The sequence below is a fragment of the Nipponia nippon genome, unplaced genomic scaffold (assembly GCF_047370975.1).
Source record: "Nipponia nippon isolate SJK-2023a ecotype South Korea unplaced genomic scaffold, ASM4737097v1 scaffold_10, whole genome shotgun sequence".
In the NCBI taxonomy this organism is placed as follows: Eukaryota; Metazoa; Chordata; class Aves; order Pelecaniformes; family Threskiornithidae; genus Nipponia; species Nipponia nippon.
In genome coordinates, this window is record NW_028262291.1 from 4,283,744 (window position 1) to 4,311,326 (window position 27,583).

The window sequence follows — 27,583 nt, forward strand, 5'->3', positions numbered from 1 at the left end:
TGTTTTCTTCTGTCCAGTAAACAGAAAGTAACTTGTAAGCACAGGCACAATCTAACTTTTACATTTGAAAAAATAAATAAAATACATTTAAAAATTTTATCTTTGTATTATATTTTCTTGAAGGAAAAAATATGGTTAAATCAGAGTATAACAGGATGAAACCAATCCATCTGTGACAAAATTCCTAATAAGCATAAAGATACCATGGGCTTTCAGATGCCAGGAGAGTTCTTTCAGGACACTTCAGAAAGCACAAAGCAGGGCCAAACGCAGCATTTGCAGTGAAAAATAACTTCGACCTTCATTGTGGCTACTTCAGGTAGAAGGTAGGTCTGAAGCTGGCTCCAGATGAGCTCCCTCCAAATCAACAGGACAAATTTGAATTCTAACTCTACATATCAGCTCCTGGGAATAACGGGATGCTGCCTATCGGTGCCAGACTCCCCACACTCCAGACACGGTTTTGGGCCCTAGATTAGTCAAGACACATTGACGTAGACTAGAGCAGACAGAACCACATTTCTTTCAGCTCTAGAGCTAGCCTTCGCTCTCTTAATTCAGACGTCTCGGCACAGTGCTCCACAGGACCACACCAGGAAATATTAGCAGACGCTTTCACATCATTCCATGAGTGACTCTTAAAGAGCCTAGACTTTTATTATCTCCCTGAAAACAGAAAGGGCAAGTGTCTATGGGAATAAAGAGGAAGATCCTCCTTTCCTTTATCCTTTGCACTCCTAAAAGAGTGCTAGCCCCAATTTTGTAATGACAGCATAAACAGGACAGCCTCCCATGGTGAAAAGGTCCTGCAGCGCTGGATAAAAACAATGTGAATCCACAGAAATTAACCAAGATGCTATTAAAATTACTTTGAATGCATAAGGAGTTTAATAGGTAACAAAATCCCAATGAATTCTTTAGTCAAAATATATATTTTTTTTTTAATTCAATTAATTAAATGGGCCTCAAAACTTCAATGTTCTAATAAACTTCTTAGCGTTCCAGCCAGTTTTACCTGTATAGGATGCAGAGCAATATGATGCCAAACACTGGCCAGACCATTCTCATAATCAGAGCAAAATTCACATAACTCGCATAAGGTCCAAATCAAATGGTATTTGTCTATTAAAATCAACAGAACCAGCCCACTGACAGACTGTTCCCCATATCTGGCCAGCACCGAGTTTTGGGACAGGGGTTGTCTACAGGATAGATACCTACCATTCACTAAGTCTACCAATCAGTAAGTTCACCCAGTACCAGCCCTCTTTTTCCCCACAGTCGATACGGGGAATGGTTATGATATCTCAGGCATGACAACGTTTTGATGATTCCCTATCAACCGTGCCATGGAGGGCAATGGAAATTTGGCCTGTGTAAGTCTGGTCCATAACAAGACCACGCTCCCTGATTTACACGGAAAACTTAGGATGCTGGTCTGCAGGGATAAAGAAATCAATGCTGTGAATTCCATACCAGTGTCAGTTCCGTATATCACCAAATGTTAAAGGCATTAATCTACAACTTCACATGTACCATTTCTCATTACATCCACATTGTTAAAGAATTAATATGAATATGACACTTTCAAATACAATTTAAATATAACAAAGACACTATCTATTTATCTACAAATTTTGTTTTGCATACAACAGCTAAGAATAGCGATGATGAACTGGAAGAAGAAAAATGGATCGCTGTGCCCATTTTTCCAGTTACTTATTATCAAAGGTATGTCTGCACATCAAGTAGACAACATTTCACTTTCCTTTGTGGTCTGGCTGCTGCTAGGGAACAACAAAAAAAAAAAAGACAGACAGAATCATCATTAAAATTAAGAACCACAGAAATGGACAAGGGGGTTAGTTACATCTACATTTAATTTATTGTCATCTGGCTAGATTTCAAGTCAATGACATGCATCTTCAGGCATTGCAGGCTGTTTTGTTGATTGGTCATCCACCATAAATAAAATCTGAGGCTGAAATCAATTGACCTGACATTTACCCTGTTCCACAGCATAAACACATACCACCTCTCATGTCTGAATTTTAGGAGGCTTCAAAAGACAAAGCAATAAGGGATGATTAACAGTTCCTAATGAGACAAGCCTGTAGGAGTGTGAGAGTCATGAATGGGCCAGAAACTCTTTATGGGAATGCTGTGGGTTTTTACCTAGGCTGAGCTCTCATATCATCATGTGAGCTACAAAGAGACAGAGAAGCCAGTTTATGAAGTGGCAACCTTCACTTTTACATGATATAGGAAATTATCAACCCAAAAAGGACTTTTTTTTTTTTTTTTTTAAAGGTGACTGGGCCAAGGACACTGCATTTCTCAGGCAAGGCAATACAATTTTCCTAATTTTACTGTAGAAAAACTGAGTTCTTAAAAGCAGATGTTAAATAGAGTTGTATATGCAACAAGATTTTTGGATGTCTGACTTAGTATAACATCCGTTTGAAAGCAGACAGATCACTTGGAACCACTTATTTCACTTTGCAAGATGAGTTAACCAAAAAATCCTAAGTCACTATGGCCTTGGTGCCCTTCGGTGTCCTAGTAAGCTCCTTATTAAAGGCTAGAAATAAAGGTATTTTGCAGGGCTTTGCAGTCAAAACTCACTGCACATCACGTTGCCGTGTGCCCCCCACCCCTCAGCGCTGCTGAAGCACAGCCAGAGTCCGTCAGACAAGCTCTGCGGCACAAATCTGTTTTTCATGGAACAGACTATTCCAGTGGTGTCCAGCTCGTTCTGGTACCCAGATATATTGCTTGCTAAGAAATGTGAACATTCAGCAGGTTATAGTCACTTGAAATCATTCAGTCAGTTTCAGATCCGAATGACCAGGAGGAACCAGGAGGAATTTGGTAACAAAGCAGCCAATCAGGTAAAAATCCACTCCTGCAAGGCCACAGTATGGCACGTGGCTACTGAGCTGGGCCAGTCACCTTCAGCGCCATTCGGGCACAGTCAGTTGTCGCATCCAGGCAGGCGGTGCAGCTGACATCGTAACGTACGGACCAGCAGTTAGTCCAGCAGGCAGCACGCCATCACATTTCACGTATCAAGACTGGGCCACTGGCAGACTTGGACTGCCCAGCAATAGGATTCCTTCCAGCTTGTCCAGATTATTAATTGGCAAAAGTCCACAAGTCTGTTCCCAACAACAAATTCATGCCCGAGTTTGATAGGAATTCATTTGACTCAATCAGTTGTCGTTTTTTTCCCTCCTCTGTCAGCATGAGGCTGTCTGAAGAATCTTCACTCAGTTGCAGTCTCAACAGGTCATTTCTCTCTCATCAGATCCCAAGGTAAAATCTGCTCTAGCTCCATTTACCTTATCCAGTTCTCCCCATTGTCAATTCAAATCCGAACAAGCCTTTTGAAGTCTCTTAGTACTCTTTTCTTGTGTCAGGAAACCTCTGGGACAGTTTATAATCTATATAAGCACTAAGACAGGACCACAAAATGAATCGTATTAATATAATTACAACCAGTAAAATCATCAAAAGGGCTGATTCCATATTTAAGCTAGAATAATGAGGTAATGTGAAAAAAATACTCCGGGAGATCTAATTATATAATGCAGTATTCAGTTCTGCGTGGCCAGCCCAGCAATTCCTGTAACATTCCAATCAAAGTGATCTCACTAGCATGTGAGAGAAGAGTCCAGCTGACAGATTTGGGACATGTAACGTACTATTTAGTCAAGAGGCCCCATGTGTTATTCATAAAGAATTAACAACTCTTATATTGACAATGACAGTATTGTCAGAAGACCTTTGGAAGGGGGGAAAAAAACGCCATAAACTCCGTCTCTGTGAAGTTGGACTTTTTTTTTTTTGCCCCTTTTTTCCAATGCTGATGTAATCTCCAAACATCTCCAGCAGCAGCTGCTCAGCGAAACCAGGCACCTTCTCCCTAGTCCCTTTCAGCAGCACACGCAGCACTTTCCAGCTCCCTCAAGACAATCAGGGCCTTTCTTTCACCAATTAGCTATCACTTCAAGAGCCCTGCGCTGTCCAACGAGCTCTTAAGAATGGTCTTTGCAGGAAACAACACTGGAGGAGCTTTTTTTTTTCCCCTAGACAAATTAAACGGGGAAGAAGGGCGGGGGGGGGGGGGGGGGGGGGGGAGGAAAAAAGCACAACAAAACAAATCAGAACACAGAAGCTGTCCAAAATGCATCGCTCATTTAGTACATCGACAAATGCAGAAATGTGCTCAAGAGCCAACGCTAGAGCAAGGCACACACAAAAAATGCTCCTACTTTCTTTAGGAGATAGTTTGTTTAGTCGAATATGTTAAACAGGTTTCAGAGAAAGAAGGGCTCTTGTTACAGCAAGTCTCTGAGCTACACAAACCAAAAGGGAAAGAAACTCCTGGAAGATTATGTTCTATTTCCTTATTTGGCTCTCCAAATGTAAAGCAGCATTATTTGAAGTAGACATTATAGGAAAGAACTTGGTTTAGCTCACTTTAAATATAGATGGATTGATGAAATGAGTAATTACTGGAACTGCTAAGATCTTTTTGAACTTACTCAACTAGCAAGCTCCTTTCCCCAGAAACTGCACTTTCCATCTAAAAAGAAATTAAAACCTGATTCAGAGACGTAAAGCTCTGAATTTTACATTCTTTTTCCTTTAAAATCAGGGAATAGGTACAGTAATACCTTGAGGTCCCCATTGATGCCAAGTCCCCATTAGAACAAGTACAAACTCTAGGACGCAGTTCAAGAAGAAAACAAGGAACTTTTATAGATGGTTAAGTAATACCTTGCCTGGGCCTGGACTTCAACAACTGGACCTGGACAAGTGGAGTTGTGAAGGCAAAAATGTGAGGGATCAGCAGTAAGTGAAATGACTTGGACAAGGTCCAAGCAATAGCACAGCGTCAGGACTGCTTCCCTGATTTTTTTTCTGCATTAAACCAAATGGCATACCAAAATATCGAGTGTCAGTATTCTCTTACAGTACCATTTTCTGGTCAAATTTGTCGTGATTAGGGTAACGTCACGAGAGTCAACACATTGCCTTCTACAAGGACAACACAAATACATCTAAATTACAATTTAAAAAATAGTCTGTTCCCTTTTATTGACCGTGTATCAGAAGCAAAGCTCAAGGCTTTGTAAACAGTTAAACGGCACGGCAAAGCAAATACTTTAAGGGGTTTCAGGAGTTTGTTTGCACTAATGGGTGCTCTTAACTACTACAGGGATTTTTTTAATGGAATTGGAAAGTGTCAAAACCGATCAGATTCTTTAAAAGGAAAGAAAGTCTGATGTATTACCCTATGTGCATTTATGAAGGAATGTGAATCAACTCAAATTCCTCTGTACAGGAAGGCTCAACCAAGGGATGAGTGCACACAATCAGGATTAAGAAGGAATCTTTGTGGAGGTGCACCGAACAATGAGTGTCTTTTTATACCTACAGACTTCAAAAGATGCTGAGTTTAAAGGGACTATGCCTTTCAACTAGCAAATACTTTGCTGAAAAAATGCAGCAGGCTGGAGAGAACAAATATATATACATATATATGTTACTAGGGCCACCTCCAGCTACAGGAAAAAGGATGAAAGGGACCCAAAAGGTCTACCAGCTTGCCCTAAAGCGAGATCAGCTATGCCATTCCTGACAGCTGTTTCCCTAACCTGTTTAAGAGACCTACAGCCACACAGATGAGAAGAAAGGAAATCTTCGTCTCATGTGAAAGGGATTTAAGCAGGAAAAACAGTTTGACAAATTGTTCAGTGGCTCTATCTGCTACAATACAACCACTGGAAGCCCACAGCCAGGACCTCTGCGTTACATACTGACTTGGGCAACTGGCTCATTTTGTAGCTGTAAAGTAATTTATTGGTTGAGGCAATATCTGCCTTTTTTCAGGAAAGCACGTATCTGTATATATGTTTCCTGGATGGATGCGATTGCTATACCTGAAAGGGCATCTTTTGTGACAACCATCTTCCTTTATCTTGGTGCAATCCTGCTGTCCGTACTGTAGCAGGATTGCTGAAAACCACCAGCAGGATTTCACCGATTTCAATATTAGCTAATGGGACTGTCACGTAATACAGCACATCCTATGCCTTGGCCCTCAGCTCCAGTTCGATCTGTGAGCGGGGAGAAGCCCAGTGGTTATTTCAGGGCACATGAGGAACGAATTGGTGGTTCATTCCGGTGCCAAGTGAACAGGTGCCTCCTCCGCAGGCTCACAAGTGGTTCTCAGCTATGCTTTCTCCGGCGTTCCCCGAGAGGTGTCAAAGCCGGAACAGAAACCACACAACCCTCGCGCCTGGCACTGGGCTCTGCCTGGGACAGGCTGACATAAAGCCGGGTAAGCTTCCACGACGGCTGCCTGGTCAATAGCAGTTCTATGGCTCCACATGCCACGGCTGTCAACTTGGCACTCTTCATAGGTACGACATTTATTCACACAAAGGAATACTGCGTTTCAGTTGCTGAAGATGGAAGGATGGTGCTTTCCTGCTTAGATTTCACTTGTTAGGACAGATTTCCTCCCACAGAAAATGAATGCCACAGCCCAAGCAAGGCGAATCTACGCGCCAGATGAAAACATGGTGTGGCTAGATTTTAGAAAATGCAGTTTAATACGGATAGCTGTTCTTCCCTCCTTTGTAAAGTGTTTTGAAACCGAGTGAGGAAAAGCACTACGTAAAGCCTATATACTGATAATTATTATTTGGATTTTCCCAAACATACTTTTTCCACACAACAGATGTTCCTAATGCCTGGCACCATTTTTAATGGTTTGCCTTTTTGAAGAATGTATGCTGTATCACACATAAAAGCATCCTCTCTGTTCAGAGTTTATTTTGTTAAAATCATTTTTCAACTAATCATCTCTCCAGAGAACAGCAGCATGATAGAACAGTATTCCTGATGGGTGATATTTTATTACTAACATATGTTTTCATCACATAACCAACATTATTACCCTCTTCTGCTATAAATATTTATTAAAATCCTCTAATTTTAAACTATTCCCAAGAAAAATTCCATATATTGCTTTTAAATTATCACATAATTAATTGTCCTGGTAATCAGTGACCACTGAAGGGTAGTTTAGCAAAAAAAAAAAAAGTACGTATTATGCATTCTTGTTGACCTTTAAAATGTAAGGCAACAGATTTCACATCTAATTTTCCAGTTCTGATTATAAAACAATCTATTTCCTAAAATATTACTGCATTCCTAAAATTTAAAAAAAAAAAACCCAAGTGAATTTACAAGCAGCAAAGCAGACGATACAACAATAATTATAAAACATCCACTGTTATCATCAGTTTGAAATATAGCCCCAAACATAAATAAATTAGAATTAAAAACCAGGATATTTGACTTACTGTATTTACCACACATTCAAAAGTCAGGATATCTACAAAAGAAAACAGCAAAGAGTTGCAGGTGTCGGCATGGCTAACAAGAAGTTCCCAGTTCATTGTTAAGAAAAAAAGAAAAATTCAAGACCAGCACTTATCTCTCCGAATCATGTGCCTTCTATAGTTATCAGAGTCAAAAAGGCACCTTGCTCCAGTTTACATACGTGAAATCTCCTGAACAAGCATTCTACATCGCACTGAAAACAAAATACCACTTAAAAAGAGCCAGATCAAGGTATTCATAGCTTTAGAGGACGAAATCTGACATTCAAAGTCAATTCCTGCTTCAAATAACTTGTGATAATGTGCACATATCAAGATCATTCAATGTTGCATTGAGTCAAAGGAAAGCAAACACCTGCCCCACTGGTTTTCTACTGGAAAATCCCCAGCAAACATACTCCTCCCACTACAGTCAGTTCGATATGTCCATTTCCATGATCAAGAGAAGCAAGGACAGAAATAAGATACTTCATTTATTACATATTTCTTCTCTTAAGAATAACTTCAGTGTCTGTAAAACCAGAAGTGTTTGTAAAACTCCAGCTCATCCTCAAAGGCCTCGCAGTCACAAGAGATTTAAAAGCAAAAAAAAAAAGAGCATAGATCGTAGGAAAAACAATAATTAAAATGAGGGGAAAGGACTAGGAGGAAATGAAACAAAAACTTATATATCAGTCTTAAAAGTGATTACCTGAAGAGATCTGTATTTTAAAAAAGACTTGATGAGACCTTCGCAGTTACGGAGCTGTCACTCCATCAGCCCCTCCATATGCTGCTGCGTGCTGCAATGCTCAGCAGTAGACACCTTGCTTCCCTTTCATTTATAGGGATTTCTTACTAGGAGTGTGATCAGGACATACTCTAGAAGTAGCAGAATAGACCACATATATGTCATGATACTTCATCACGTCAATTACCTAAAATATCAATAATATCCAAAATGTCCATCTAAAGGTGAACAAACGAAACTATAAAAATATTTAGTCACTCAAAGGAAAAAAGCCTAACATAAATATTTAGAATTTATGTTACAAAGTTCAGAATAGCTCGTTATCAAGAAATGATTAGGTCCATTTCTCTCTTTAGTGGTCAGAGACCCTACACAAGTTGCTAAGTCAGTAACATAAAACTACAGTCTGAAACTTTTGACGAGTGCTGTGGCCACCTACCTTTGGGCTCTTCCTGAGCCTCTCATGACTTAAAAACCTTCCTTCCTTCCCACTGTGTACAAAACGAGACTGGGACCTTAAAGAAATGTCACAGGATGGAAAACCCCGTTCCCTCTTGTCTGTAGCTACACGTCTTTGGCAGATTAAGCACTGCTACATGCTATGTTCCTCTAGCCTCACTTGAACGACGCTCCTCCTGTGCTCTACCAAAAAGAGATCAGATCAAAACCTGCCCTGGTTTACAATTAAATTTGGGTTTCCTGGTCGTCATTTGTTTTGATAGCGTAAGTCAGTATTGATAGAAGCGATCAATGACACAACTGCAATTTCCATACAAGGTCCAGCATGTGACAAACTTAACTACTAAATAAAAGTTAAAGGGTGAAATGTACCATAGGCAAAGTGTGCTTTGGCAAACTACAGACCATGGAAAGAAGTTGAAGATGATATCACACCACCCATAAAATGCAATTATTGAACAAAACCTGTTATCCTTCACAAGTGATGGAAGGTAAATATTTCACATGCTGCACTGACACAGCTCTGAACCTTATTTTTTTATTTAAGAATAAAATTACATTATCTGAAAGGTATATTTGGAATATTTCTTATAAAGGTTTACTTGGAAATTAACAGGATTTTGGAAACTTTGAAGATAGATGATCAAAAATACGATTGCATTCAACAAGGTCCTTATTAAATACATGTGCAACTAGAAAAATCCTCCTAAGTTTATTTAAAGCCATGTGAGTGATAATGCATTATCAGATCTACCATTATGATACTAAATTAAAAAAAAAAAAAAAAAAAAAAAAGGGATGGGATTGCATGGCTTAGGCTTAATGCTTTGGCTTTGTCTCCTTAATGGTTTGCTTTCTTAAGTCTCATTTTTGATAGCCACAGAACACTAGATTTACAATAAACACAGGCTGATCCGACTATCTACGATTTCGGAATTTTCCATATTCCAGTCTGAACTTTGCATCAGAGGCTTTGTCGCCAGACCCGAGTCGGGCATTCAGCAAACTATCCTGTGTTTTGAACAACTTTTTCATTCTCCTAACAGGTTATCCTGCTTATTTTTAAAGTCTCTTTGCACACAAAAAGAAGGGGAGCTGGGGCAAGGAAGGAAAGAAAAGAGCCCATTTGAAAAAATTACACTGCTAGATTACAAGAGTTGAAAGCTGGTATGTAACTTTGCTCCGGGTGATCAAACTGCTAATCAGGAATGCTGTCGGGAACAGAATGGAATTCCAAATAAATTAGCCATGTCCAAGAAGCCGATACAACACAGGATTAAGGCTCACAAAGAAAACAAATTTATTCAGCCTGCTTTATCGGAATTCTTAATAACGTGTACTAGTTTTTCTCATCGCAGTCTGAGCTCTTCCACTGGAACAGTGTGGAGAAGGAAAAATGAGTCACACTTCATAAATCTCCTACTTGTACAGACACCTAAAAATGTTATATAGAGCAAGACACACAATACCATTATACATAAATACGTATGCACATCACATTACAGGAGAAATGTGCATATTTACTTCTCCAAATTTATTTCCAAGGCACCTGACCAAAGAAAAGACACTACACACTTCTGTGAAAATCTGCAAAGCTGAAGAAAAAAAGGTTAGAACTGCATTGATCTCCACACCAAAATGAGCTTCAATACTGTAGTATATAAACCACGGAATTAAATAACCGACTATGAAAAGAAATCTCTCTCCTGTATGACCATGCCATGCATCACATTTTTTATCAAGTATAAAAAGAAAAATTCTTATGTCCACACACTGCAGCGAGGAATACTGTGGCTGAGGTACCGTCTGCAACTCAAACGCATATTCTATTTTTGCTTCTGACAGCGTCCCAGAGAAACTTTTCAGAATAGCTTATGCCAAAATCACAGGAACATTAAAATACATGCTTAAGTTTTTGCATTTCCTTGAATGGGGATTTTAATCTTTATCAGACTGGTTTTCCCCACCTATGAAATAGAGATGATAATGGGCTCCTACCTATACAGTTGATTGAAGACAGAACTAGTTTTTTTGAAGCATTTTTGTAAAATAGAGTTCTTTAAAAAAGGAGATAGAGTACTCACGAAAAGTGCTTCAAGCAGAATCTAGGCATATATAGCAAAATTGTCCTGAGAGGGAAGTGCATATATCATCTTGGCTTCTGAAAAAAAATAAATAAATCTGAAACTTATTCTAACTTCAAGCCATTGTCTAGTACACTTATTCACTGGAAAACAAGAGACTGAATACAGCACCGCTTGCATTGACATGACTCTGCCATATTACCTTGAGAATCCGTGCACGTGCATGCATGGGTTTCCTGTAATAAAATTCATCAAGCAAACCACAAGTTGAGTGCAAGTGGTAGGGATTCATCTCTCTGGTGGTTCCCAGACATGGCATTGCCCAGCTTTCCAGATGACCAAGCTGCCCCAGCAATTTGATATACATGGTTAGTGTCAGGTATTTCCTACAGACTTTTTGTCCCAGATATGGGGGACTCCCCGTAAGACACCATTTGTGCACCTTTCCCTTCCCATAATGACACAAATTAAATGCTATTTGTTATTATCAGTGTATCCAGTATCTTATTCAAGCACATAAATACCCATTTCTACCAACAGTGACTCAGTGTAACATTTTTTGCCAAGCATTTTTTCCTCCCTGTAAGAAGATACTTGCACAAATATGGATAGAAAAGCGTATATTCCCCAAATCACCTTCTCTGGAAGTGCATCTCCAGAGGGCGAGCGTCAAATGATGTAAGCTATTGCTGCACCATCAAGATGTGACTGGAAGGGTTCTGCCTATACCCCGATGCCTCCATTAGAGGCACATAAATAACAGTTTGATCTGAGCAAAATATTTTAGGGGAAATATAAACTATGTCTTTTTCTCAGGAAAATAAACCAAGAAAGCAACAAGCACAACCAAAACTTTTCATAAAGCCTAAGGAAAAGTGTTGATTTTAGTTTTTTGAAAGGGTCTCTTTAAATAGGAAACAGATTTGTATTATTAGCTACTGAAAGAAATGTTTTAATTCAGGGGACAGCAGAAAAGACATTTTTCCAGCTAAACAATTTGCCAGAGCTTTGGTACACATTCATAAATAGCTTCAAATGAACTACTGGTCTGAAAAACGTTACCCTGTTCTACCTTGATCTGCCAAACAGTGCTGTATATACCCCGTATTAACAGACAATTCACGTGCTCAAGCTAAGCACGCGTGCAAGTGCTTGCAGAACTGGGGCGGATTTCTAAATTTCCAGAATACAGACACTGGATTTCTGAGTGAAGAAAGGAGGATGATCGCTGGCAATGAGCAGTGCTGCTCCGCTTACTCGCTCTTGGCTGATCGTACGCCAATGAGACGTATTCTGGGTTACCACATTAAATATTTGGCTTTACAAAGTAGTCATAAATTATAGTTTGATCAGCAAGCGTGCTCCTCTTGTACCCTAAAAACAGTACGCTTGAATTACATTTGAGATTTTTTTTCTTTTAAAAACACAGAAAATAAAGCAAGTAGGTGAAAGGTAACTGTATCACTTTACAGACACAAGCTACCCTCTGATTACAACTAATTAAGATATTCAGCAGCCTTAAAACAATACCTTTTTTTAATCAATGAACCCAGACGGCATTCACAGCTTTTTGCTATGACAAATGCCCTTTGAAAGAGTTAATAGGCAAAGGTTTGTACTGGCAATGAATAGGGCTACCTTTAATTGATCCAAGAGCCTTAGAGAGCCGTCTTATAGCATGATGATGTATTTGGGTTGCAAATAGGCCAAAATAAGCATAAAGAAAATCTGTAAGACCATGAGACCTTTCATTTTTTCATTGCAGGGAGGGAAGGGGGGGAACTGCTGGGGAAAATGAGAGAACTATGACGGGGTTATCTTTGTGCTCTGGCACTTAAAATAGATAAAACGACAGAAATTTTGAGGAAAAGAGAGGAAGTGATCAGGTCATCATTCTGAGAATAAACGTCAGGATGCATGAAAACGTACAAAACAAGGCTTCTTCAGAAAAAAAAAAAAATAAATAAAAGAGGAGATGACCTAATGGTATAAAGAAACATTGATTAAAGAAATACCCTGAGGGAGAAAGATACTCCATCAGCTTTAACAAACACTGCATGGCCTGCATTCCCTCTAAACTTCTTAAGTGAGGAAAAAAAAAAATATCTGGAGAAGAGGCAGTCACATGGATCCATTTACAATTTTTCCCTTCATTCTTTGTTCATCTTTTACATGGGTTTGTTCACGATGTACAGGAAATTTGCACAGAAGAAGCGGCTCACAAAATTAAACACGATGGGTTAGTAGTAAGCATTCTTCCCTGAGTAGCCAAAGAAGAAACAAAAGTTAATTTTTATAAGCAATACAAAATCCATTTAGTCATATTTTTTCTTTATGAGACTGATTACACACCTAATATTACCTAATAATTATGAAAAAAATCAGTCAATCCATACTTTAACTAGCCTTTCACTATAAACCCAATTTTGGCAGAATCCCTTCCTCATTTAGCAAAAGCTAAACTGATTTCCTTGAACTTTCACAGGTGCAAACTTTTTGCCAAGGCAGAATTTTTCTGGAAAGTCTGAGGCAAATCAGACGAGGAAATTCTTAAACTAAAAGACTATTTTAAAATGGAATTACTGTGTAAGCATATTATCAATAACTCGGGGAGGGGGACAATCAAATAGAAAGTTGCTGGGGTCTGAGATTTTCTTAAAAGACACATACGGAAGGAGCTAGAAAAACCAGACATCGCTCCTTACAAATAAAAAAAAGCAGAGCAATAAAATATCCTGCTCCTGTATATGCACCCCGATGCATTAGGAAAAGTAAGTCAAGACCACTTTCAATTTGGAACAGGGAACCAATACGCTGTTCTCATCCTGTTCATCCTACAGCCACAAAGTCGTCGTCTTCTAGCAGTAGCTAAACAAAAAATAATACGAAGTCTTTATTGCAAGTCTGGGTAAAAATGAAGAAAAGACTGTACCTCTATAAGACAATAGAGCGGAGGTAGGATGCTTCAAACAATACATTCCTATTAGGAATATTTGCCTCCTGCAAGGAGTTTTCCCCTGCAGTACAAAGTTCTGAGGAAAAGAACAGGTAAAAACTTCCTGTCATAACTTCAAGACGTTTTTCTAATTGATTATTCTAAGCCCACATCACCAAGCACCACAGAATTACAACATACCAAGAAGGTAAGCACCAGCTGCATCCTTCAAAATAAACCTCACTTCAAGGCACAAACGTCAGCAGATGAGCAGGAGAACCAGGCCACGCGGACAGTGGCAGCGTACTAAGGAAAGTGGATGCTGGGCTGTGCGCAGCCTTGCTTACTTCTGTGTAAAGAGAGTGAAAATATTGTGCTGTGTTTTGTTTTCATTTTTTAAAAAATAATAATAATTTTGAGAAAGTCTTCTCCTTGTTCTATCCACTTTCAATTCAGACTGTTAGAATCTTCCTTTGTAATTCAAAGCCAAAATATTTCCTTCCACTGTATCAGGTTACGTGTAAATTCTAGCTACCATGAGTTTAATAAAATAAATAAATAAAAATTAGGATGTACAAAATATTGGTTCTTTAAAGGACACCAAGTTCTCGAGGAACATTTCAAAATCAACTGCTTTTTGTGTAGATGACACCAGATAGATTACCCACCCCACCGTCCCCAGGCATGGTGAAGCACCACTGTTTTATAAAATAGAAGACAATCACATCACAAAATAACTGTGTTCACTGACTTACTATTCGACAGAAAAAAAAATGGGCCGAACTCTGCTACTACACTTCCAGCTTGTAGGGGTCAGGGAAGACAACCGGTGTTTTCCTCCAAAGGACACAGCCATCAAAACTGTAGGCAAAGTTACTCCACCAAGGCTCACAGGATAAATGAGACTTACAAGTACAGAGGAAGCCTAGGTGGTTGACTGGGTAGGAGGTCTCCTTTGACCACTTGTGCCGAGAGCACCAAACTACAGAACTCGGCCACTGCACCGGTAGCCATTGAGACCTTGAGACAGCTAAGGGAGAAAAGTCACCAAAGAACGACAGGTAAAACCCTAGCACATGAAGGAAGGAAGCGAGAACAGTAACACAAGAGAAAGTAAATCAGAGAACTAAAAAGGGTTATCTTTAAGACGCTTGCCTAGGGCCTATCAAGTTGATGTTGTATCCTCTTTATCTTACGTTCCACCAAACTGACTCTGATCATAACAGCACCTTCAACAGTGAAGCTTCCCCCAACAAATGCTACAATCAGCCTGTTTGTGGGACACTCTGTACCATTCAAGATCGTCTTCCTACTGCTGCCCTTGTAGGCAGCCTACAGAAAAAGGGCCAATATTCAAATCCTGTTCATGCACATTCAATTTCACTGAAGAACGTACTGAGCCGGAAAGGCACTTCTATGGCAAATACCAGCAAAATCTGAGCTGTTTTCCCAAATCAAGCCTAAAATGCATTTATAGGTCTGGTTACACACCGACAAAACACATCCCACCTGAAGGCGTCTGTGGGAGCTGTTTACGAAGGGCACACCAACAGAGCACTACCAGGATGGCCAGAAAGCAAATACGACGGCAGACTGCTGCAAACACGTGGGACACGGGTATATTCCCAAGGCGCTCAGACTCAAATTGCGAGCTCAGAGAATAAGCAGTGCCACAGGTTACCTGCAGGTTACTGGACATACGTGCATAATACAGTCTAATGGCAACGTTCCTCTGCACATCAAATTGACTGTTGTCATTAAGTTTACTCTGTGCATCTCTTTACAGGCTCAAACTGACCACCAATGCCAAAAATGTAAGAATCCTATATACATGAGCTTATCTTTAACCAAGCAAATTCTATACTGATGAGGAACTAAAGCATAGAAAGTCTGAATAGAAATAAACCCAGGTTTTCCAAGCAGCATCTATTTTACAGCTGCCTCATAAAATTAATAGCAACAACATATTTTTAAAGCCAGTTCACGTTTTACTCTTAAAGGAATATTTCTATATTTGGTTAATCTTTACCCCGCATGCATGCATGCATGCACACACACACCTGGAACTGCTGAAACATAAGGACTTAAAGGCGGGGAATGCTGATGAAGACAGCCAAATGGGGTCTCCAGTGCCAAAGATGGACTCAGCTTCAGAGACAAGATCAGAAAACATCACTTTTTGGTCCTCAGATCAATATTCAGACAAAAGCTTCCCAGGCTCCTTACAAACTGAAATAACCCTCACTATCCTGAATAATTTATTTTTTTAAAGTGATCTCCAGCAAGCTTTACTTAAAAGCTAGTTGAGTCTCTTTGCAAAACATGCTGTTTAACTGAGCTTTAATTACACTCCGTCATCTACAATCCCAAGCCCAAACACAGCACACAGGGAAATTAAACCCACAACGTTTTGCCAAAGGAGGCAGGAGGAGTTTTCGTGCTGTAGCAGAAGCAGCAACAGGCGCAGAGAAAGCTGCACTTTCAGCTCCACAAGTATAAATCCCCAGCAACTCCACGTTGACGGAAACCTCACCCTGAAAGCTCCGTGGACTCTCCTCAACTCAGCTGGGATACTAAGAAAGCAAACTGTGATCCTTTTTTCTAAAAATCTGCTTCACAATTCAACATCTTTGATGTAAATCTTTTAAAAGACTGAGATGGCACCAGGTCAGGGACAGGATGGAGGGAAATGTGTTTCCGTCCGTGGGGGGACCATTAGGAGGAAGGTTAATAGCCCTGGGCATGCGATCAAATTAAGGTTTGTGCCAGTTTCCCCAGGGTTTCCCTTGCCATCACCAGCTTCCCTAGGCTGGGCAGCTCACCCTCATCTTCCTACCAAAGACAGCTCTTAAACAGAAGCACAGCAGCCTGCTGGGGAGAAACAGAAAGATAATCACATAATTAACTTATATGGATAAAGTATGAAATAGGCAGAGGGAGGGAGCCTTTGAGTATCTTCGCCTTTGGAGAGATACACACTTGCTGTACGTGCAGCTTAAAAGATGGGGAGGGAGCAGGAATTCGGACCTTCCCAACATGTGGATTGCAGCACTGAGGCAACACCGAGTCTAAACAAGGCTGGAGTTAGCATTCAGAGCACACAGCCCAGCAGAGTATGGGAAAGGGATAGAGCAGCCCAAAGAGCTGGCGCCACTAACTGACGAGCAGAGCGCAAGTGATAAAGATTTACTGCGAGAGAGGAGGAAACAGTCCGCTGGCCCGATTAGAGCTGTGAATACCGAGTTGTTCAGGGAGGATTTTGCAGCTGACTGATCACAGGCTGTCGGAGCAGGCCTCGGACAACAGCTGCAAGGCTTGCTGGGCTGCAGAAACAAAGGGCGCCTAGCACGGTGCAAAGAAAGAGTTGACAGGTTGTTGTTAGCAGTGGCAAATGTGTGAGGTATGTCACTGTGTGTGAGACGGGGTGGGTTGGGTTGGTGGGGAAGAAGGAGGGCAAGAAGCACAGGCAGCGCTCAGAAAAGGGGTGGGGGGGGGGCTCGCGGGGGAGGGAGCAGGGACACAGGCTTGGTCAAAGCATTTTCCTAAAATCAGGCCGGTGTTTGTAAGGAGGACAATCACAAGGTCTGTTTACTGCTGCCAAGATGAATTAGCCCATCGTCTCATTTATAGGACGAATCCGGTGGCACAGACTATAAGGTGCACGGCATTAAAGGGACTAATTAGACGATTCCGGCAAATCTGAATTAAGACCCTTTCTTTCTTTGAAAGCTGGAAAGCATTTCTCAGGACTCTAGTCAGATGGCTTAGGTTTTGTCGGGCTTTTTCTTTCTGTTTGAGAAGGGATATCTTGTGCAATTCCCTAACTCACAAGGGTCTGCTCTAAATTCTGCTCTGAGCTTCAAGAACAGTTGTTAGGAAGCTGCTGGCATTTACATCATATCTAAAAAGGTCCAAACCAAAATCCCAGATTCTGCAGGAATTCAGCTCCCAGTCCAGGGACAAACTTTGCAGCTGGTCCCTCCTGTTCTAAGCGAGCTAAACCAGAAGCCCACATGTGAACATACCTGAGCTAAGAGCCTACAGCTGAATTCTCACTCACACATACAAAACAATCTCGGTTTTTCAAAAGCTGGCTTCTAATCTGACACCCACCCCCCCCTCCAAATCCAGCGTCTGTAGCCAAATGCTTTTCCCAAGCAACTCCGTGCTTTCTGGAGCCATGGTTCACTAAGCTCGTGAGTGCTGGGTAGGAATGTATCAATGAAACTCCAGAGATGATCAAAGACAGAAGCTGGAGAACAGGAGAACTTACTTTCAGCTCCCTGTTTGGCAAGTTTAGGACTCAGTTCTTGAAATCTGGCAACATTTTACTCCGATTGTGACAAATACAAAGTGTTACAAACACCTCTGAAGCAATGGTGCATGCTGTTTGCACACAACCACTATATTACAGTGGTCACTATTAAAATGTTTTACAAGCGGTTAAGGTTACCATGGTATTCACGGTATACTAAGAGAAGGGAATACCATGAAAATCACAGAAACTTTGAGCACCACAAGCTGCAAATATCAGAGGTTTCATAGTAATTAGTGACACTTTGTAAAGTATAGGCTTCTTGCTTTTTACGTGTATATCTATTACTAACCAATGAATAGGAGACACTAAGAAATTGCAGTGGCCTTTATAGTATCTGATCAATTATACAAACAAACCCTATTTTGGTTTTTCTCTTCTAAATGGTCTCTGGGACCCAGTTAGTCTAGTCCCAATAGGCAGCACTTGATACACTGTAAAGGGAATTCAGAACAAGAGGCATTTCAAGGCTTCTAACACAGCTCCATTCTCCCAAAAACATTAAAAAAAAAAATACCAGCGTGCAGAATACTCCATCTAGGGGCAGAAATGTAACCCAAAATTTCCTTAGCCTCTGCTTTGACATGTGTTAACCTCATTCTACCAGGACTGAGCGCATGAGAAATAATCAGACATTTCACAGAGGTTCCAAATAGTTCTTCCTCAGTATGAGTCCATAGATTTTTACTTTTTATTATTTTAAATACAGAGCTTCCAGCTTGAGTTTCCGCTTAACAGTGATGAAGAACACAGGCACTACTTTTATATGTCTACTAGCAACTGGATTATACTTTAAACTACAAACATTACCTTAGGAACAATTTATAATCCATCGTATCCATATGCTCAAATTTTTCAGCTGAATAAGGGTGGCCAGTGAGCTCAACTGCAAAGAATAATGAAATTTGACTTCAGGGGGAGCACAAATGGCTTGTGGCAGAGGCATACTTCTGAATAAGAAATTCTCTCTGTAGCTGGATAATTCAATATCATTTACGCTTAATATTAGCACATAGGATTTGTTCACCAAATGTATTTGAGAGCAATGTATACAGTAGACAGAAGCAGCAAATTCGCAGGCTCAGGAAAAAACTGAAAACATATAGTAATGCCCATTAACAGTTTTTTCTCTTTAGGGAAAAAAAATAAATAAGTACAGCAAGTATATCAAGCCTTTCCCTCCAATTATGTTTTCTTTATACAAATCACTTTCAGCTGACAAGTTGGCAGTCATTTTCCTTAGTAAGCAATGGGTTACAGCTTGTCCATAATGTTACAGCTTTCCACTGCACTGTGTCTTGCTCTTTGTCTCTCTGGTACAGAGAGGCTGCTTCTGAGGCTGGTATAACGCTTTCGAAGTAATCAAATTATTTCCTACGTTTGCTCTCCTTAAACACCTACATTTGATCACCTCCATTCTTCCTGTTCAGCCTCTCAGCTGTAAGCCTCATACTTCATAAATGCGAAGGTTAGAATTTTCTAGACACCACTTTAATTTTTCAAATAGCAATCCAATTACTGAGCAAATTGGCACATGTGCCTAGTTACATAGTGACTTGGCACTGCCTCCAGTCATTGCTGGCAGTGATGAATGTGTTCCCCCTTAGCCCTCCTCGTCTATCTGCTCCAGCCTCCGAGCCAACACCAGTGACCACATAAGGAGAGTGCCTGGCAGCTGCAAGCCCGAGGTGCCAAGAGGCAGATTGTATTCTGTAGCAGCAGGATCTGGGGCTGTGACTGGCTTCCTGGCTAGTCTTTTGTAAGACCTTTTCCATGGCCTCTAGGTTGGCTCTAATGAAGCCTGTAGAAATGCCTGCAGGGAGCTGGTATAGAAGTGAGTTAAGTCAAAGGTTTAATTTAGTTTCTAAAGTGAAGTGAATGTATATTGGCCTTCTTTTTCCACCCTGCAATTATACTCCTGCCACATTTATGAGAAAATACAGTATTCAGTCAACAATAGGAGTGCATTCCTGGGTATGTCTGCACCGCACATTGGGGCAAAGATCCCCAAGCCAGCCTCAATTAACTTAGCTGCAGAACCAGAAGCAATATAGCTGTGTTTGCTCGGTGTGACACCCGAGCTAATTAACTATGTATGGCAGTAACAGAGCTTTACTGTTTCTGGCACTGAAGCTAGTATCCCTGTGTGGTAATCTACTACAGACATGCCAGCTCACTGGGAGGTAACCTGAGGGCTCCCTAATCTGATGTTGCCTCGCACTGCAAAGATACTTTTAGGAATACTCCAGGAACTGGCAGGAATTTATTGACCTCTTTACATCACGTGAGAGTGGTGAGGCTACAGATGTGGTTACAGTAAATCTGGACTGTTCTTCTTCCATCCCATTCACATTCTTTTATTACTCACAACATGATGGTTACAGAGCATCTTTAAGTAATGTGTTAAGCATCTTGAGCAACATCTGTCACATGTGCTGCTTTCTAAATTTCTCACTTCCTCCTCCAGGGGCAAAAAGCTGGATAAAGATATTTTAAAGTATTTCTCAAACTTGCATTTTCTGGGTTTTTTGGTGGTTTTTTTTTTTTTTTTTTTTTTTTTTTGTTAAGGAACTTTGAGTCTTAGCCCTTAATTGAAGTTCTTTGGACTATTTAGAAAGCCATTTTCAATTATTTCAATGCAGCACATAAGAACTTTCTCACAACAGGATATTTTTTCCCCATCTGGATTTTTTATGATCTCCAAGAAATTAACCTTCTTTGGTACCTGTACTCATTTGTTCTAAGACCAGAGGTGCACTATGCTCCCTGCAATACAAACAACCTTTGGTAAAGGTAAAAATAAAACAACAACAACCCGCCAGCTATTCCTCTTTTGGAACCCTATCTCAGGCATACCAAGCAGCTACTGGAGAGAATCAGAGTTATTTGTCCAGCAACTTTCTGATGCAGATAGTAGTCCAGAAAATATCCGAGTGGACTCTGAACTGCAGAGACCAGAATATTTTGCCGAGTTTGCTTGCTTGGACTTTACTTATGAGTACAGTTGTTTGTTACTGATAGAATTTATTTTTTTTTCCCCTCTTACACCAGGTAAGTTGACAGAGGTACTTAACGAGACCTGAGCTGTGACTATTACATTAATTAAATTCTCCTTTTTTATCATTTAGGCACTTCAGCAGCTGCGCTGCCTTTACTGATGTTTATCTTGCTTGATATCTGCAAATAGATCTTAGGCTTCCTATCTATTGACTTTCTAGATACCAAAGCTGAGTTGTAATTCCAAGAACCGCCATAAGGACCTGAGGACTTCCTCTTCAAATGTAATCACCCCAGCTCTCAAAACTGACTTTTCACAAGGCAGCAAACACAATGATAAATTTTAACACATGTAGCGCTCAGACTATCCATCAGTACAACCACATACAACTGCAATGTGGATTTTAAGTATGATATTTGAGTGTGCCATTTTCCCACTATGACCTCTGCCTCTACCACGGTTTTGTGTGGGTTACTTGAGGAGTCATTTTCAACAAACAACACTAAATTCTACACAGACTGTACTGGTAACATATCTAAAATAGTGATTTAAACCAATGGGGGCCTTTACGGACAATCTCATTATACCTAGTAAACCTACTAATCTAATCTGTAAGAATGCATCCGTCCATAAGAGCCTAATGAACTGCTCTGGTGACTGCAGTCGCTTACAGACAAACACCTTCAGAAAAGGAAACAACACATTTTGATTAACCAATTTTAGTCTATGTTCAAGACACACCTGAGAATCTGTGGACTGATTCTAAGGCACCAGGAAAGGTAAAGTACATGCAGCACTGGCAGGCTTCATAACATTATTCAGGGGTTTGTACCTCTATTTCAGTGCTGTTCAAATGAAGGGAAAAAACCTCAGAGCTGTAGATGATGTGTGGCCCTATTGTCATCTTCAATAACTTCTACAGGAGCAGGAAACTGAGGGGGAAACTGGACTCCCGGCTACAGGCCTGTAGGACACAAGGAAGAGTTAGTTATCCAGAAGGGCACTAGGCATGTGAATGCCCCAAGCGCATAAAAGCTCACATGCCAAAGTTAGCAACATTGCTGTAGCCAAGCTGTGCTGAGAGTTAAGCATGCACTTAAGAGCTTTGCTGGATGGCAGCCATTTACAGATGTACAATCAGTGCAGAGACATGTAGGCAGAAACTTCCTTTAATGGGTCCACCGAATTATCTTCTTAAGATACATACTTGGTTATTTCGCTTAACATATTTATAAACCCAAATACTCCTCTTCTGATTACATCTCAGATACTAGCACGGACTGTATCATTTTGCGTGGAGTCCTTTATTTACCACACTTCTTAAAAATTCAGGGCCAGACAAACAATTCAAGATCAAATGCAAAAAGCAGCTGGAATCTGATAATACAGAACTCTCCCAGTTCCTGTTCTCCTCTTGCTTCATCCTTGATTTGTTTGCTTTGACGATGTGATAGATGCTTGTCTGCATGTAATGATAACTACTAACAGCAGCTTGATGAATAAGAGAAAGTGGAAGAAAAACAATAGAAAAGGCATTAAAGGCACTAAGTTGGTCTTTCTGGGATGGGCATCAGACATATGCTTGCTACTCCAGTCACACCGCAATCAAAGCTGTCCTGTGCCACTGCCAAAAACTGCGACAGGTGCCAAAAGATTACGGCATTGGTTAGACCCACTCTGAAGGCACCAGCTCAGGGACTGATCCAAATCCCAGAAGCCAGCGAACGTCTTTCCCCAGACGTCAACTGTTTTCAAATTGTTCCCTCTTATTTCCAGCATGATGCTGGGCCGGGGCAGGGGGGCGGAACACAAATAAATTCAACTGCCAGGAGGCAATCCTCCGATTTCGCCACTGCAAGTCTGGACAGATGCCAAAGCCACACGCAGCCTCCCAAACACATTTGTAAGGTAATTAATATTTTATATTCACCACAATAAGAGATCTTCATTCACAAGGAACTATTAAGACAGTTTCTGGTTCCATTCTCCCCAGCACATTACAATGACAACTCCATGCCAGCGGCAGCCACATGGCCTAAAGGTGCCAAGCTGGCAAGGAGACTCTCTCTCAGCATTTGGCATCTAACCCCTTGGCAAACCCCTCAGCAGTTGTGCTTGGCTGCTTTCGGATCCGTCATGTGGTTAGGCTGCTGATAGCATAGAAGGGTGCTGCGTCCTCTGGGCACCATTTCACTTTAACACCTGTCTGATTCAGAGGAATGCGCGCACATGGAGAGCAAGATCCCTGCACAAATCCTCCCAGAGACCCAGAGCACATGCTCCATTTGTTACTGAAAGGGGTCGTTTCCTCAGACCCACAAGTGCTTTTTTTTTCTTCCCCCTCCTCTTCCCCTTCGCATATCTGTATACAGCCCTTAGAGGGTCCTACATCCTGCCATGCATTCCACATGTGTTGGAGGTTTGCTCTGTGAACCAGGAATACAAAACATAGCCTTTTTGTATATAATGAAATCTCATATTTTACTGTGCTCATATAAAGCCATTTCTTTGTGAATAAGACTTTTTTATTTGTGACATTTTAACGATCTACAAATGTTTGGTATAGATGAAAGGAAATGATTATTTCCAGGTCACCTTGCAGTAATACTTTTTGATAGGCACCATAATTCCAATTAAATTGAGTAATAAGGGAGGGGGGAAACCCTTCAGACATTTAAAGTGCCACTGAAGCAGAAATATTTTAAAAGCAAAACGTAAAAACAAGCATACATCATTTACCACAAGCCACAAAGTATCAGAAAGCAGCATAGATAAGAAAATTCAAAGCCCTTTTTCCACTGGGGACTACTCAAAAAACATGGCTCTTGCAACATGCAGACTGTAAGAATTTATCTCTGTGCCCCACAAACACCATACATCCTTGCAGTGAACGCAGCAAGTTTTCATGTCACAGGATAGGGTCTGACTTGGGCCACAAACCTAGTGAAACAGCCCCAAGTCCGGTCCCTCAGAGGTACTTATCAAAATCACAGCTACCATCCCAAGCTCGGCAGCGGGGCCCAGGAGCGCTACGACAGAGGTGCGGTAGGTGCGCGGAGAAGCGTGTTGAGGCTTTGCATAGCACCTCTCCAAATCCGCGCCTGTCCAAAAGCGCTACAACCCACCTCACGTTTGCGTGAACAACAGCCTGCACTGATTCATCCAGTACATTCTGACACTTTTGAGCGTGGTTATCTTTGGATCAGACACTCTGTAAGGCCTGTGAAATAAATGCAAGTCTTCAGTTGCTAAGCTCACGGTCACAAAATAACTGCTATCGCTCACTCTAGTGGGAAGGCTCAGTGTACCCATTTCACCCTAACTGGAACGTACAAATAAAAGCCAGGACTCCTGTGTTCTACTTCAAGCCATACCATTTGCCTGTCACGTTGTTACCATGATTTTTGTTTTGCATCAAGCTCATGGCCCACAGACACCAGCCAAGGCCTCCCTGTGCCAGGCAGAGCACTAGCACAGAACACAAACCCTGCTCACTGCACGTAGTTTTGCACCTATCAGCATTCCTGTGTTTAGCCATCCCAGTTATTTTTTATAAATAAAATAAAAAAAAAAGGCAAACAAACCCCAAACAAATTACTACTAAGTATTTGAGAGCCTCATACTAAAAGTAATACAAGCTTAAACATGACATCGCAATCAGAAGGTCACTGATCTGCCCACATATAAAATAATAATTTTTAAAGTTGCTTGAACAGAAGATAGGATAAAGCATTTACAAAATTCCTCTTCTCATACCCTACTCTATCATCAGGTAAGCAACTTATTTTGGTTTGTGGGAGCTGGCTTTGGTTTTGTTTTGTCAGTTTTTTTTCCTTCTTGAACAGTTCTTTGCTGTTTATTAGAAAAAAAAAAAAGTGTTCTCTCCCCTGCCGCCGAGACACATGCTTTCTTCAGAACACTAGGGTGACATACAGGATGGACACTGGGACCATGACAAATATAAGATTCAGCATCTTGGAGGCTTTCCTGGCCACAAGCCAAATCTTTCTGGAATAGAAAAGGCTTTTCAATAAGGCATTTTCAGTAAGAAATTCAGTATTTAACCCTTGGGAGGTAAGGAAATATGCCAACTTAAAATTGTTATTCAGTTACATATAAAATTGTTATTTTAGATCATTTTCAGGAGTTTCTGTAATTACATTATTTTCCATTTCTTTTTCTCTGTGACCTGGGCAGTTAATTTCATTGTGATTAAAGCACCTGGCTTTTGGAGCAAGGGAGACAAAAAATAAGTACCAAATAAACATATAAAACTCTCTAGCAACATTCCTGGAATAGTTTTTCTGTAAAGTACATGGCATGTTCAGAACACATGATTCTGTAGTACAAAGATTTTATTGGCTTCACTGCTCAGTGTAGTCATCTCAGATTCATGCCAAATAAACCTACCACACCGTATAGTCATTTATTTTCCATCTCTGTGTACACATATACTCTTTCTAAAAAGCAAGCTCCCAATTCCTGCACAAATTCACAAACCAAATGCATGTTATCATCCCTTGAAAATGATAGCCTAAGAACAGGGCACTGCATGTTACTCTTGGCAACTGAAGTGGGAACTAGTAAGCACAGGACTTCAGAAGAGCCAACAAAAGAGCAACAGCCGGGCAGGAGGATTTGCCTCCGACAGGTTCCTTGCGCCTCCTTTCTGCCCCAACCTGGTGTCTGGCACCAGCAGCAGCCTCAGTTGGACTGAGCCCGGGAATGAACGCACCATACAGCATGGCTTGTATACAAGTTATGTGGAAGACTAAGGAAAGAAAAAAATTTAACATCAAAGTCAGAAAAGCCTCCAGTTTCAATTACATAGACGTAAACCTTCTACATGAACAGACCTTGCCAGATGTTTCCTTATCATAATACACTTCCCCTTATTAACATGACTAAATAAATACAACTTACCCAAATCAAATCCTGACCATTTCCCCATTTTAAACTTAATGAATTTTCTCAGGTTTATGCCCTTTTTCAGCATGCAATCTAAAGTCGAGAGCTTCTTCATGAGAACATGCCTGATTGGGAAATTTATTTTTTTTTTAAAACAGTTATTGTGCCATGACACAAGGGTAGAACACTGTTTTAAAGGGCTGCTGACTCCGGACAATTTATATGCTAATTTCAGAAATGATTCCTCCTACATTAAATAAGGAGCTAAGGAATGTTCCAAAGGTCTAGACAGACCACACCATTAACAGATTGGGTAAATCAACGCTAATACTGCCCACAGCGTATTACACCGTGTGAACTTTCTTCACTGCACACACTTTACTAATTTTAGTTCCACGTGGTTCCTCAGCTGACTGGCCAAAACATAAACTACACCAGCTCCCTAAAGCCTCCCTGTGCCCATCTTGACCTTGGACTTGCCTTTAATATTAAACTTGAGGAGAAAACTGAATGGTCACACTTTTTTATTCAGGGTACATTTATAAATGGTTTATAAAGGGTTAACAAATGATTAATAGATTACAAAAATGTTAAAAAAGTATGGACAGCTATGAACAATAAGGATAGCTGTTATGCACCTAAAACTAACTGATCAGCTATGTAGGAAAGTACAATGCAGATCCATACACTCTAGCCCAAACTCCATCAGTGCAAAGGCTAAGTCTGGCAAACAATTCAAGTATCTTCAAACTTTTGTGAGCACGGACAAATCCTCCAGCATTTATTAGGAGTGTTCCAAGGCTACTATTGTTTTAAAGGACAAGTCAAATCTGGCTCCAAATTTAGACTTTGTACAAACAAGCTGCTATAAAGCCTTACAATAACAGAAAGATTTCCAGTTTTTATTTTACTTCCAATAAAAATGATCTTTAAACAAATTCTCATATGGCATACGTAATGCTAACAATGCAGAACTGAAAAACTCAAAATAAAACAAGCATCACTAAATCAAAATAGAAGGATCATAAAATACTAAGATCAATTGAATTTTTAAAATTCCTTCTGGTTTTATATCTTAGCTTACTAGCTATGCTGCCGAAACAAGGCATTGATGCAAAGCATGATGCTGAAGTCTAAGTGCTTAGTTGTTACGGGGGGGGGGGAATAAAATAAAAAAAAAAAATCTTACTAGTGATGAAGTTTTGGTTTCAGATATTAAATCAGCATCCAGAGCATTTACAGCATCTTGTGCATTATCATGATGTGACAAGTTCTTGCAGTCTCACTTACTGGTAAACTCTGAGGTATAAAGTGCTATGAGCTGCCTTCACATGACAAAAATCTGATTTCTTTTCCTCTGAAGTAAGAGTTTCCCATAGACTTTGTTTTCTTTTCTTCTTTTTCTTTCTGCCTAACTGTCTGACGATTATACCAAATGCAACTCACACAATCTCACAATACCTTTCTTAACAGATAGTGTAACATTTTGGGGACACAGAGTTGAATATTAAGTCAAAAGAGCACTGGGCAGGCACCTCCTCTCATTGAATTCAATAGCTGAACTTCCACTGAGTGCCAAGGAATTGGGTTAGGTATTCTGTTTGTAGCGTGGGTGCCAGCAAACTCTTCCCCCCCATCACACACACACCAACTAATCAGTGCACTACAACTTAATTATAGGAGCTAGTTCTCAGCAAACTACAATCAGTTAGGAAGCAGAGCCTTCCATAAAACAG

The 27,583-nt window shown here is 40.5% G+C and overlaps 1 protein-coding gene across 5 annotated transcripts; it reads right to left on the minus strand.

Moving 5' to 3' along the window:
- Positions 1–682: 682 nt before the first annotated feature.
- Positions 683–26,019, minus strand: SMIM38 (small integral membrane protein 38). 5 transcript variants are annotated; one of them, XM_087746715.1, is made up of 11 exons: positions 25,863–26,019; positions 24,065–24,159; positions 21,772–21,903; positions 13,828–13,975; positions 13,624–13,723; positions 12,707–12,951; positions 10,894–11,034; positions 10,692–10,768; positions 8,110–8,279; positions 7,380–7,411; positions 683–4,088 (listed from the first exon to the last, which is right to left on the minus strand). In XM_087746715.1, the coding sequence occupies exon 11, from the start codon at positions 3,526–3,528 to the stop codon at positions 3,397–3,399; it is 132 nt and encodes a 43-aa protein (XP_087602841.1). In that variant the 5' UTR covers positions 3,529–4,088; positions 7,380–7,411; positions 8,110–8,279; positions 10,692–10,768; positions 10,894–11,034; positions 12,707–12,951; positions 13,624–13,723; positions 13,828–13,975; positions 21,772–21,903; positions 24,065–24,159; positions 25,863–26,019; the 3' UTR covers positions 683–3,396. The 5 variants fall into 5 exon arrangements, 1 of the variants encoding a protein (XP_087602841.1); XR_015702048.1 differs by lacking the exon at positions 13,624–13,723 and adding an exon at positions 8,588–8,790 and having other exon boundaries at positions 3,537–4,088; XR_015702047.1 differs by lacking the exon at positions 13,624–13,723 and having other exon boundaries at positions 3,537–4,088.
- Positions 26,020–27,583: the final 1,564 nt, after the last annotated feature.